Source organism: Oncorhynchus gorbuscha, linkage group LG18 (assembly GCF_021184085.1).
Source record: "Oncorhynchus gorbuscha isolate QuinsamMale2020 ecotype Even-year linkage group LG18, OgorEven_v1.0, whole genome shotgun sequence".
NCBI classification, from domain to species: domain Eukaryota; kingdom Metazoa; phylum Chordata; class Actinopteri; order Salmoniformes; family Salmonidae; genus Oncorhynchus; species Oncorhynchus gorbuscha.
The window spans coordinates 74,315,935-74,329,962 of NC_060190.1; the positions used below are offsets into that span (position 1 = coordinate 74,315,935).

The 14,028-nt window shown below is 46.3% G+C and overlaps 1 protein-coding gene across 2 annotated transcripts in view; it reads right to left on the reverse strand.

The window, feature by feature from the left end:
• col2a1b (collagen, type II, alpha 1b) overlaps positions 1-5,523 on the reverse strand; it is a 129,639-nt gene extending 124,116 nt beyond the window's left edge. The window contains exons 1-2 of one of the 2 annotated variants that reach the window (XM_046312667.1): positions 5,208-5,523; positions 118-327 (exon numbers count right to left, since the gene is read on the reverse strand). In XM_046312667.1, the coding sequence (XP_046168623.1) occupies positions 118-327; positions 5,208-5,298 (301 nt within the window). In that variant the 5' untranslated portion in view covers positions 5,299-5,523. The remainder of the gene's footprint in view (positions 1-117; positions 328-5,207) is intronic. The other variant, XM_046312669.1, reaches the window with a different exon arrangement.
• Positions 5,524-14,028: the final 8,505 nt, after the last annotated feature.

A 14,028-nucleotide genomic window follows, 5' to 3' on the forward strand; every position in this document is an offset into this window, starting at 1 on the left:
ATCTTCTGATGATATGGTTCATTCCTTACGCTGTTTTTTCCCCAAAAGTAACAATATGAATTCCACAGACAGACAGTAATTTATTTATGTGTGGTAAATAAATAAATAAATTACGACCACTTGGGGGGGCTTCCCCGTCCCGCACGCAGATGGGGCAACACTCTCCGAATGGGATCTCAGGTTTGGGGCAGTCTTTAATCTCCTCGCAGATTATTTCATCACACAGGACAGTTCCCGTGTCGCACACACAAATACGACACGGCTCTGGTTTCCATACGTCCTTGTCACTATAGCTCTGTCCGTCCTGCATACAGCTGCCTACGTCCTCTGTGAGTGAGTGTGTGTGTGTGTGTGTGTGTGTGTGTGTGTGTGTGTGTGTGTGTGTGTGTGTGTGTGTGTGTGTGTGTGTGTGTGTGCGTGTGTGTGTGTGTGTGTGTGTGTGTGTGTGTGTGTGTGTGTGTGTGTGTGTGTGAGAGAGACCAGACACAACACAAGAGGCCAGAGCAGGTGTGTGTGGTGGGAGGGAAGAGAGACAATAATGCATTGTCAATCAATCAATCAAATTACCTAGGGATGAAATGTCAGTTAGTGGCAAGTCATTAGACAATAGGCTACAATACATTTTTGATGTAAACAACAAAAGTCCACCATTTTTTTTTTGTTGAAATACCAGGCTGAGCCAGACCCACAACAAAGACAACCCATTATCCAAAACTATTGAAACCTTTGTTTGTTTATAGAGCCACCATGTTCCAGGTAAACTTGATCACGTGTCAACACATCTGTTGATTTAGAGGCACACAGATACACTGTGAGACTGGGCACCAATCACCTGCAGGTTCATTATCAACCACTAGGCGTCAGCACCATCTCACAAAACAGGCTGTTTGGATAATTTTTCTTCCAAGAGAATCCTGAGCAGTGTCTCCATCATTTTGGATCAGTGGACCATGTCGCAAGCCTGAACTTCTCCCTTCAAAGGCCTACTGCACATGTCTCATTCCCTTGTCTATAAACTGGGTTTGTTTTTCTTTAGGCAGAAATTACTTTCTAACCCGAAGCAACGAGTGACACCATTTTCACATAGACTAGGCGACACGCATTGTTCAAACAAGGTGTTTGAGCGTTTAACAAAAAAATAAAAAATAAATAAATAATCCGGCCCTCCAGGGGGGGGGTCAATATCTCACACCAGGGGGTCAATATCTCACACCGGGGGGGGTCAATATCTCACACCAGGGGGGGGTCAATATCTCACACCAGAAATTATCATTCTACCAAACTGCACCGCTAACTCAACGCCATGACTGGCACCTCGCAGCTGAAATGCCCCGGAAGTTAAAGTTGGCAGCTCGAGATCAATCAGGCCATTCCATTAGGCGTCAAGTGGAAGGTGGAATGAAGTCAGAGTGAGTACTGTAGCTACATTTAGAGGCCTGGGGCCTGGGGCCTGGGGCCTGGGGCCTGGTGCCTGGTCAGGTCTAGGTAACCAACAAACCTCTGTAGGCCATGAATGAGGTCCTTTCTTAAAGGGACAGAGCTACTGCCTTGTACAAACATAGGGCCTTTTTTCACTCCCATCTGGAAGCCATGAAACATCAAAGAATGGAAAAACATGGACAGCTTTTGTACAGAAATCTTTGGGACTTGGTGGGGTAAATTAACATATCTCCTCAGTCAGGTGGTAAATTAACAAACTCCTCAGTCAGGTGGTAAAATAACATATCTCATCAGTCAGGGGGGGTGAATTAACATATCTCCTCAGTCAGGTGGTAAATTAACATATCTCCTCAGTCAGGTGGTGAATTAACATATCTCCTCAGTCAGGTGGGGTGAATTAACATATCTCCTCAGTCAGGTGGGGTGAATTAACATATCTCCTCAGTCACTTGCGTTAAATGAACTTATCTCCTTCATCACTTTGGCTAAATTAACATATCTCCTTAGTCAGGTGGGGTAAATTAACATATGTCCTCAGTAACTTGGGTTAAATGAACTTATCTCCTCAATCACTTTGGTTAAAATAACATATCTCCTCAGTCAGGTGGTGAATTAACATATCTCCTCAGTCAGGTGGTGAATTAACATATCTCCTCAGTCAGATGGTAAATTAACATATCTCCTCAGTCAGGTGGGGTGAATTAACATAACTCCTCAGTCACTTGGATGAAATTAACATATCTCCTTAGTAACTTGGGTTAAATTAGCATATCTCCTCAATCACTTGGGTTAAATTAACATATCTCCTCAGTCACTTGGGTTAAATGAACCTATCTCCTTAGTCACTTGGGCTCCAATGTAAGACCTAGTGAAAGCACTGACTAAGCAACATTAGCTATTTCTGTTGAAAAACATTGTGTGTTCGATTCTGTTTCTGTTCTATTCTATCTTATCTGATGAATAGAGGACAAGTGGTGGTCGGAAAGTGGGATTCTGGTTCTTTATTGCAAACACAAGGATAGGCCTAATCTGTGCTGCAGTCTTCCTGAGTTGGCTACAGCCTCCTCTTTCCTTTAGAAACAAAATGGAGGATGGAACATATGAAAGTGAAGACAGGTGTGTGGGAGAGACGGATGTTGGAGTTAACTATGGTTCCCAGCTGAATTTTCTGGAACTTGCTGGCGGAGTATTGAATAGCTTTTTTCCCCCTCAGCTTCAACCTCTAGCCACAAGCCTTCCATGGCATGGTGATATAGATTGTGTCTCAAATAGCTCCCTATTCCCTATGTAGTGCACTACTTTTGACCAGAGTCCTGTCCCAAATAGCTCCCTGTTCCCTATGTAGTGCACTACTTTTGACCAGAGTCCTGTCCCAAATAGCTCCCTGTTCCCTATATAGTGCACTACTTTTGACCAGTGTCCTGTCCCAAATAGCTCCCTGTTCCCTATGTAGTGCACTACTTTTGACCAGAGCCCTGTCCCAAATAGCTCCCTATTCCCTATGTAGTGCACTACTTTTGACCAGAGTCCTGTCCCAAATAACTCCCTATTCCCTATTTAAGGCTCTCTATTCCATACACTCTTAGAAAAAGGGTTCCCAAAGGGTTCTTCGACTGTGCCCATAGGAGAACCCTTGTTTCTACAGAGGGTTCTACGTGGAACCCAAAAAGGGTTCTACCTGCAACCAAAGGGTTCTTCAAAGGGTTCTCCTATGGGGACAGCTACATAGCACTTTTTTTTCTCTCTAAGAGTGTATGGGCCCTAGTCAAAAGCAATTCACTAAATAGGGAATAGGGTGCCATTTTTGGACACACAGACCTTCTCACTCAGCTCGGGCCATCTCCACATAGACCTATCCTCCCATGGCATAGCCAGAGAGGCAGAGGTAGTGTATTGACCTCCTCCACCTTGCAGTGACTTGATACCAGCCAGGGACTTGGAGCTACTGCTCCCCTTTGAGCCTGCTAGTCTTCCTTCCTCTTGGTCACTTTGGCCACTTTAGGACTTCTTAGCACATCCCAGTCAGAAATATTTCTCTCTCTCTCTCTGGAGAAGAACGACTTGCATTATATTCCAGGGGCCCAATCCGAAAGGGTAACCTGAGACTGTCTGCAATTTCATGTGTTTTATTTGGGAGGCCAGCACATTTTTCTTTTTCCCCCCTAGCCTCTCTCATTGTCTTTGCTACTCTACTATTTATTGCGGAGCTTTACTATGTCTGCACTGAGCGCTTATGCATAAAAACAATGTGCCTTAGTATAATTACAATAATAACCTCCCTGTCTCTTATATAATATTTTATTTTCCAGTAGTCCTCATACCAGATTATATTTATTTCTCCCTCTCCTCTGACTGTCAGTGCCTGGGGCTGGGTAAATCTAGGAACCAGATGGAAGCACTCAAATCATATGAATGGAACTTTAATCCTGGCTTCCGTCCACCAGTGTCTCTATAACGGCTACCTATCCTAGTCTCCTAAACTTTCCCCGCAAATGGGATACAATATTTAAAATAAATAATCTGTTCAATTTAAATCGATTGAATTGATTGTCACGCCAAGTCTCAATAACGCTTCTTAAATGTGGCCAATGGGTATAGGGAGGGAGTTAAGTGGCATATAATCGGGATATCAGAATATTAGGGTCATGTGTGGCAGGTTATGATATGGTAAACGGGTTATTAAGATATTCATATAATAATTCCCAGGTTTCGGCACATAAATAGATTTTTTCGTTCCACGTTCCACCGTTCCACCGTTCCACCGTTCCACCGTTCCGACTCCAACACGCCTGGAATTGCCTCTGACAGGAATGGAATGTTAACTCTTTTCACACACAGGCCTTTGAGGCTGATCACCTTTTCTTGGTCTCGTCGTCTGTTTTTGGTCGCCACAGTCTGTCTCCAAACGAATAAAGTTGAGCGCTGTCAAAGCGCTCTCGGAATGTTTGCAAAAGTACCCGCAGGTGTTCAGCCCAGCGGCAGCGCAACTTGTGAGAGGAGGGCGGGTGGAGGATCGCGGGGAAGATTGGATAGCTTGCGGAGAGCTGCTGAATCCTCTACCTTACCAGAGTACCCCGATCTGTATGGCATATAGTAGAATTTCCGAGAATCTTCAACAGCACCTTCTTCACTGGCTATATCAAATGACCTTACTGCACTTGGATCAACAATATGAAAACAGTCAGCAACTCAAGATCAAGCACATCATTGGAATCCCATTGATCTACGATAGTTGTAAATTGGTTATAACTTGTGACATTCACAGCTTTTCAATCGAAAGTGCAATTTGAATATAAGCAATTAGGCTCTCAAGGCACCTTTCCCTTATCTATCCCCGCACCTTTCCCTTATCTATCCCCGCACCTTTCCCTTATCTATCCCCGCACCTTTCCCTTATCTATCCCCGCACCTTTCCCTTATCTATCCCCGCACCTTTCCCTTATCTATCCCCGCACCTTTCCCTGGCTTTGTGGAATGGGAATAATCGCGCATATCCTTTGTGTAACGGTGAATACAATTGCTCAAGCAGAAAAACAATGACCAACAATTAAATATAACATACATAACATATGCGATTCACAGTGTATCCCAAATATATGTGACTTATTGCCAGTGATATACAACCCCCCCCCCCACACACACAAGTATATACGTTCTCAAAAGTTGAATTTAATAATCTGTCTCAGTTAATTTAGCATTTCAAGTATTTTCCTAAACTTTTTTTCGAATAAATATTTTTGGGGAAGAAAAAACAAACTGCCACTTACGGTCTTCGTCCTGACATTTGACGACAGCGAATAGAACGACATGGGTTGCTACAAGTAGCAGTACAGTCCTCGAATCCACAAAGCTAAACATGTCTAAATGTTAGACATGCAGGGCCTTTTGGGGGAGAAGAAAAAGAAAGGACGAAAGGACTTCTCTCTTTGTGTGTGTGTGTGTGTGTGTTCCCAGTTACACAGCCGAACCATACATTCAACCACCTTCCAAAAAAAAAATACCCAATGGGGAATCCAGACCCCTCCAGAAATGTGGTACCGACCTGCGTCAGATCAGGCACTGCAGTTTTATGTGTCCGTTGCCTTCAATGAATTTTTGTATATTCCCAAATATCAGTCCGGCCCCTTACCCCCTGTCAAGCTGAAATCTGAGCCCCGTTTCCCACCCATTCTGTCTGTCCTGAAGTTCTATTCTTCCACCCGGCTCAGACCCCTCCTTCTTCCATGTGCTACTGAAAAGGGTTACCCAAAAAGTGAAACTTTTTTTCTTTCCAACTTGTCTGGGCTCCCTTCCCCCTCTCACCGTTCTGCGATACCAGGCGCTATACACATTTTGTCTTCAGTGAGAGCTGGTGCAATTACACAGAATGCATTGATTTTGCCATCGATAGGATACTTTTACATGCTTTCCATTCCATTGCTGTTATTTTCTCAACTGTATCTTATTCCAATAAATATTTTATCTGAGGGTTTAGTGCGTCACAACAGTGCGTCCTAGTAGGGGTGTAATTGATCAAATAATTTCCGGACCTTGAGTTATTATGAGTAGTAAGCAACATAAATGCCTCAGATCCTTTCCCGTTTTTATCAATCTGACCATTCTCATAATCAGCGGAGGACTGGGACAAGAATTCGGTCCTGGCATTTCATCAACACTAGCCCTCATCACCGTGCAAACGGACAATTAATTAGGGGTTCAACACCCGAGGAAGTGGAAACTCAAAACAAATGAACTAGATCGCTGACTCAAAATATAATAGTAATGTATTCATCCAACAGTAAATGTAATGTACTAAAAATACGTTGCACTTGTAGTCTACTACCCATGAGACCTATATGCCTATGGCAGGTGCACATGTGCCCCTCCGTCTCTCAAAGTTGTATAAAATATCTCCGTTGTAAAATAGTTGCTTATTGAGCTGAATATTGAGAGTTGAAGATTATACCTACGGAAAGCTGAAACCCTCCTCTCTTTGGCAGGACGAGGCTTCCAAAGCTGTGTTTTTCCTACAATTGCATTTTGAAACTTTATATGATCAGAACATATGTTTCTTTTTTCTCGAGGCCATGGCGGTAGAGGAGAGTGGATTGCTCATCACAGCAGCAGGCCACAGTGAGGGCAGGGCAGACACCGTTTTGATTTAATTTATTTGTATTTAAAAAAATAAAAAAATTGTGTGTCAAATTCGACCCAGCAGCACCCAACTAGAAAAATGATTCAATACCTGCTCATAGTGGAACATAGTGGATCATCTGGCATGTGTCACCTGTAATAGCCATCAGGCTTGGAATAGATTACTTTATATTTATTTAGTTTAATAAATTCAACTTAATTAATGTCATTAGCAGCTTGTGACTTATACTGAACAAAAATAGAAGCTCAACAATTAAGATTTTACTGAGTTACAGTTCATATAGGGAAATCAGTCAATTTAAATGAATGAATTAGGCCCTAATCTATGGATTTCACATGACTGGGAATAGAGATATGCATCTGTTGGTCACAAATACCTGTAAAAAAAGGTAGGGGGCATGGATCAGAAAAGCAGTTGGTATCTGGTGTGACCACATGTTTCCTCATGTAGTACTATACATCTCCTTCACATAGAGTTGATCAGGCTGTTGATTGTGGCCTGTGGAATGTTGTCCCACTCCTCTTCAACGGCTGTGCGAAGTTGCTTTATATTGGCGGGAACTGGAATACACTGTCGTATACGTTGATCCAGAGCATCCCAAACATGCTCAATGGGTGACGTGTCTGGTGAGTATGCAGGCCATTGAAGAACTGAGACATTTTCAGCTTCCAGGAATTGTGTACAGATCCTTGCGACATGGGTTCATGCGTTATCATGCTGAAACATAAGGTGATGGCGGCGGATGAATGGCACGACAAGGGGCCTCAGGATCTCGTCACGGTATCTCTGTGCATTCAAATTGCAATCGATAAAAAGCAATTGTGTTCATTGTTTGTATCTTATGCCTGCCCCATACCATAACCCCACCATGGGGCACTCAGTTCACAATGTTAACAGCAGCAAACCACTCACCCACACAACGCCATACACACTGTCTGTCAAATCCTCTAAAACGGATGTTGCAGGCAGCTTATGGAAGAGAAATGAAAACTACTGTACATTTTCTGTAAACAGCTCTGGTGGACATTCCTGCATTCATCATGCCAATTGCACCCTCCCTGTGGCATTGTTTTCTGTGACAAAAATGCATGTTTTAGAGTGGCCTTTTTTATTATCCCCAGCACAAGGTAGACCTGTGTAATGAGCATGCTGTTTAAACAGCTTCTTGATATGCCACACCTGTCAGGTGGATGGATTATCTTGGCACAGGAGAAGTGCTCAGTAAGAGGGGTGGCATCTCATTTGTGCACACAATCTGAGATACATTTTCTTTTTTATTTAAACTTTATATAACTAGGCAAGTCAGTTAAGAACAAATTCTTATTTACAATGACGGCATAGGAACAGTGGGTTAACTGCCTTGTTCAGAGGCAGAACGACAGATGTTTACCTTGTCAGCTCAGGGATTCAATCTTGCAACTTTTCGTTTATTAGTCCAATGCTCTAACCTCTAGGCTACCTGTCTCTCCTAGGTGGGTAACCAAATTAGGCTTTTACATGTTAAAACATGACATCAAAATAATGCATTTATGGACATGAAGGCCTTTCATGGATGCTTAATTGTGCAACTATTAAAGGTCAGATATGAAACACAACATTTCTCTACCACATTTCATTCCCACAACAACTCCATCATTTATCAAATATCATATTGAGGAGAAGGATGTAAACCAACTTCCTGATTGACTCACACCACCAGGAAGTACAGGGGGAGAGGGCAGAGCCAGGTCACCTCACCTGGTTTGTCTGGTGGGCTGGGTGGCCTCTATAACAACTTGGAGGCTGGGTGGCCTCTTTAACACCTGGAAAACTAGGTGTTCTCTGTAACACCTGAGAGGCTGTCTGTCCTCTATAACACCTGGGAGGCTGGGTGGCCTCTATAACATCTGGGAGGCTAGGTGGCCTCTATAACACCTGGGAGGCTAGGTGGACTCTATAACAACTTGGAGGCTGGGTGGCCTCTTTAACACCTGGAAAACTAGGTGATCTGTAACACCTGAGAGGCTGTCTGTCCTCTATAACACCTGGGAGGCTGGGTGGCCTCTATAACACCCGGGAGGCTAGGTGGCCTCTATAACACCTGGGAGTCTAGGTGGCCTCTATAACACCTGGGAGGCTGGGTGTCCTCTGTAACACCTGGGAGGCTGGGTGTCCTCTATAAAACCTGGGAGGCTGGGTGTCCTCTATAACACCTGGGAGGCTGGGTGTCCTCTATAACACCTGGGAGGCTGGGTGTCCTCTATAACACCTGGGAGGCTGGGTGTAAACCTGTCTCTATAAAGCCTGGGAGGAAACACCTAGGAGCCTGGGATGGGTCGTCCCTATAAACCTGGGGGAGGAGTCTCTATAAACCTGGGAGATTGGGTCGTCTCTATAAACCTGGGAGGTTGGGTCGTCTCTATAACACTTGGGAGGATGGGTCGTCTCTATAAACCTGGGAGATTGGGTGTCCTCTGTAACACCTGGGAGGCTGGGTGTCCTCTATAAACCTGGGAGGTTGTCCTCTATAACACCTGGGAGGCTGGGTGTCCTCTATAACACCTGGGAGGCTGGGTCGTCTCTATAAACCTGGGAGATTGGGTCGTCTCTATAAAGCCTGGGAGGAAAGGTCGTCTCTATAAAGCCTGGGAGGTTAGGTAGTCTCTATAAAGCCTGGGAGGTTGGGTCGTCTCTATAAAGCCTGGGAGGTTAGGTAGTCTCTATAAAGCCTGGGAGGTTGGGTCGTCTCAATAAAGCCTGGGAGGTTGGGTCGTCTCTATAAAGCCTGGGAGGTTGGGTCGTCTCTATAAAGCCTGGGAGTGTGGGTCGTCTCTATAAAGCCTGGGAGATTGGGTCGTCTCTATAAAGCCTGGGAGGATAGGTTGTCTCTATAAAGCCTGGGAGGTTGGGTCATCTCTATAAAGCCTGGGAGGATAGGTTGTCTCTATAAAGCCTGGGAGGTTGGGTTGTCTCTATAAACCTGGGAGGTTGGGTCGTCAACTATAAATCCTGGGAGGTTGGGTTGTCTCTATAAAGCCTGGGAGGAAAGGTCGTCTCTATAAAGCCTGGGAGGTTAGGTAGTCTCTATAAAGCCTGGGAGGTTGGGTTGTCTCTATAAACCTGGGAGATTGGGTCGTCTCTATAACACTTGGGAGGATAGGTTGTCTCTATAAAGCCTGGGAGGTTGGGTCATCTCTATAAGCCTGGGTTGTCTAAAGCATGGACCTGAACGGAGGGGACCGATGCTGGGAATGGGACCTGAGATCAAGGACCTGTGAGGAATTGTGGGGAGTGAGCAGTGATCCGTGTGGGAGTGGTGGGTCAAAGAGGGGAGGATCCCCAGGCTTTGGAACTGGGACGTGAAGAAGAAAGGAGCCAGAACGTGAAGAGGAAACGAACCGGAGGCTGGGGTGCGACACACACAGACTGCCCTAGGAATCTCACAGGAAGGTGTTGCTCCAGGAGGTGGAGTGAGAAGAGGAGGTGGACTGATGGTGGGATCCTCAAACATGACATATTTGATGCTCTCAAATATTTAAAAAATAATGTTAGTCTTTAGGTCCGTTTATTTTTCTTCATCCACTCAAATTAAGGCTAATGGAAGAATTGTTGACGTCTCAAATGACATTATTTTGTCACCAATAATGAAGATGGGTGTCACGACTTCCGTCGAAGTCTCCTTGTTCGGGTGGTGTTCGGCTCCTTGTTCGGGTGGTGTTCGGCTCCTTGTTCGGGTGTTGTTCGGCTCCTTGTTCGGGTGGTGTTCGGCTCCTTGTTCGGGTGGTGTTCGGCTCCTTGTCCGGGTGGTGTTCGGCTCCTTGTTCGGGTGGTGTTCGGCTCCTTGTTCGGGTGTTGTTCGGCTCCTTGTTCGGGTGGTGTTCGGCTCCTTGTTCGGGTGGTGTTCGGCTCCTTGTTCGGGTGGTGTTCGGCTCCTTGTCCGGGTGGTGTTCGGCTCCTTGTTCGGGTGGTGTTCGGCTCCTTGTTCGGGTGGTGTTCACCCATCCTTGTTCGGGTGGTGTTCGGCTCCTTGTTCGGGTGGTGTTCGGCTCCTTGTTCGGGTGGTGTTCACCCATCCTTGTTCGGGTGGTGTTCGGCTCCTTGTTCGGGTGGTGTTCACCCATCCTTGTTCGGGTGGTGTTCGGCTCCTTGTTCGGGTGGTGTTCACCCATCCTTGTTCGGGTGGTGTTCGGCTCCTTGTTCGGGTGGTGTTCGGCTCCTTGTTCGGGTGGTGTTCGGCTCCTTGTTCGGGTGGTGTTCGGCTCCTTGTTCGGGTGGTGTTCGGCTCCTTGTTCGGGTGGTGTTCGGCTCCTTGTTCGGGTGGTGTTCGGCTCCTTGTTCGGGTGGTGTTCGGCTCCTTGTTCGGGTGGTGTTCGGCTCCTTGTTCGGGTGGGGTTCGGCTCCTTGTTCGGGTGGTGTTCGGCTCCTTGTTCGGGTGGTGTTCGGCTCCTTGTTCGGGTGGTGTTCGGCTCCTTGTTCGGGTGGGGTTCGGCGGTCGACGTCACCGGCCTTCTAGTCACCATCGATCCATGTTTCAGTTTTGTTTTGTTTTGTCTGTATTACACATACCTGATTTCTATTACATATCACGTTCCTTATTTCATCCTCTGGCATACTTTCCTGTTCTGTCCGTGATTGTTTATTGTCGTTAGTGGTTGTGTTTTGTGCTAGTGTTCTTTGTATGTTCCTATTTGGAATTTTGCTTGATATTTTGAGTAAACTCAGTTATGTTGCTGAATACCTGTGTCCTGCGCCTGACTCCGCTATAACTCTGCACCCAATCGCTGGGCTTCTATGGTCTGATGCCGGACCATCACTTCAGCTGGAAGGAGATCATCTAAAAAATAAATTATTCTGTTGTCTGGTTTGCTTTTGCCAGTCTTCAGGAGGATGGAGACATGGTATAAAAAGGACCTGCAGACCTGCAGAAGGGTCAGTAAATCCTATCTTAGGCATCTCAATAATGACTCCAAAGGGATGGTCAATGATTGATTCACTTGAACTCAACCAATGAACACCGTGCCCAGACGCGGTCTAGGTGCCATGGTTATCACAACTGAGCAAATTTTATCATGGCTCCCAATCATGGCTCCCAATCATGGCTCCCAATCATGGCTCCCAATCATGGCTCCCAATCATGGCTCCCAATCATGGCTCCCAATCATGGCTCCCAATCATGGCCCAATCATGGCTCCCAATCATGGCTCCCAATCATGGCTCCCAATCATGGCTCCCAATCATGGCTCCCAATCATGGCTCCCAATCATGGCTCCCAATCATGGCTCCCAATCATGGCTCCCAATCATGGCTCCCAATCATGGCTCCCAATCATGGCTCCCAATCATGGCTCCCAATCATGGCTCCCAATCATGGCTCCCAATCATGGCTCCCAATCATGGCTCCCAATCATGGCTCCCAATCATGGCTCCCAATCATGGCTCCCAATCCCCATTCACTGTGGATGATGATGATGATGATGATGATGATGATGATGGTTATGTTCCAGACTCTAAGAGTCTCTGATCATGACATAGAGCTGTGTCAGCAACACTTCTGCACTCTCCTTCAGCTTGCCATGAAACCAGTAGACTACAACGGGATATGGAAAGGCCTAAGGGGGTACAAGGACCGGAGCAAGAGAAGAACCGATGGTGAAGCTGTAGAGATCCCCAACAACATCATGCTGGGACCAAACAGTGGCGTCTTCTACCAAGGCCAGACCGCCCTCTGCTATGTCTGTAACCTCACAGACCGCCCCCTGCTATGTCTGTAACCTCACAGACCGCCCCCTGCTATGTCTGTAACCTCACAGACCGCCCCCTGCTATGTCTGTAACCTCACAGACCGCCCCCTGCTATGTATGTAATCTCACAGACCGCCCCCTGCTATGTCTGTAACCTCACAGACCGCCCCCTGCTATGTATGTAACCTCACAGACCGCCCCCTGCTATGTCTGTAACCTCACAGACCGCCCCCTGCTATGTCTGTAACCTCACAGACCGCCCCCCCCTGCTATGTCTGTAACCTCACAGACTGCCCCCTGCTATGTCTGTAACCTCACAGACCACCCCCTGCTATGTCTGTAACCTCACAGACCACCCCTGCTATGTCTGTAACCTCACAGACCGCCCCCTGCTATGTCTGTAACCTCACAGACCGCCCCCTGCTATGTCTGTAACCTCACAGACCGCCCCCTGCTATGTCTGTAACCTCACAGACCGCCTCCTGCTATGTCTGTAACCTCACAGACCACCAGGTGAAGGACTGTCTGTAACACCACAGACCACCAGGTGGAGGACTGTCTGTAACCTCACAGACCACCAGGTGGAGGACTGTCTGTAACCTCACAGACCACAAGGTAAAGGACTGTCTGTAACCTCACAGACCACCAGGTGAAGGTTTTCAAGCCTGTCAAGTGGTGGAGATGTGGTGGGTCATGGGCACCTACTTCAATGGTCTAGAAGCCCACAGCAACAGAGCAAGAAACGGTGGAAGGGGAGCAGAACCTGCTGTTACACTGTTACGTTGTCTTTCTGGTTGGACATGGGAGGCATTGAAGCATTGATTGATTGAAGATTTTGGGTTTAAACAGAAACAGCCCATATAACTAAACAAAAAGAAGAGAGAGAGAGTGTGTCTTATAATTAACACACACACACACACACACACACACACACACACACACACACACACACACACACACACACACACACACACACACACACACACACACACACACACACACACACACACACACACACACACACACACACACACACACACACACACACACACACACACACACACACACAGGTTGAGGTTACACCACAACTACTGACAACCCTGACGTTCTGATGTTGCCCAAGTCTATAAAGTATTACAGAGCACATAAATCCCCTATAATCATTAAGCCCTCAGAGACAAATGTAGCAGGCTATTCGAACCGTTGTCATATGTTGCTGTCTATATACTATAGCCACTGAGGTGATATATTTGGTGGTATCTACTCCTCAGAGTCTTCACCCAACTGTGCCCAGGGCTCTGACCCTTAACCCCTGACATCTGAACCTTCCTTATTGGCAACAGGAGCAGCTGCAGTCAGTTGTATTGGAAGACCACGGAAAGGATATTCTGTGCTGCAGGTTTTCTCTCAGGTTAGGTCTAAGTAGAGAACGCTATTTTAGTAGTTTTTGTTAGTAGTTTAAATTTAGGCTAATCCACCCAATTTGTTGCATGTGTTATTTAATCTGGGTATGGGTAGGGTATGGGTAGGATATGGGTATGTTATGGGTAGGGTATGGGTATGGGTATGGTATGGGTAGGGTATGGGTAGGGTATGGGTAGGGTATGGGTAGGATATGGGTAGGATATGGGTATGTTATGGGTATGGGTATGGGTAGGGTATGGGTAGGGTATGGGTAGGGTATGGGTAGGATATGGGTATGTTATGGGTAGGGTATGGGTATGGGTATGGTATG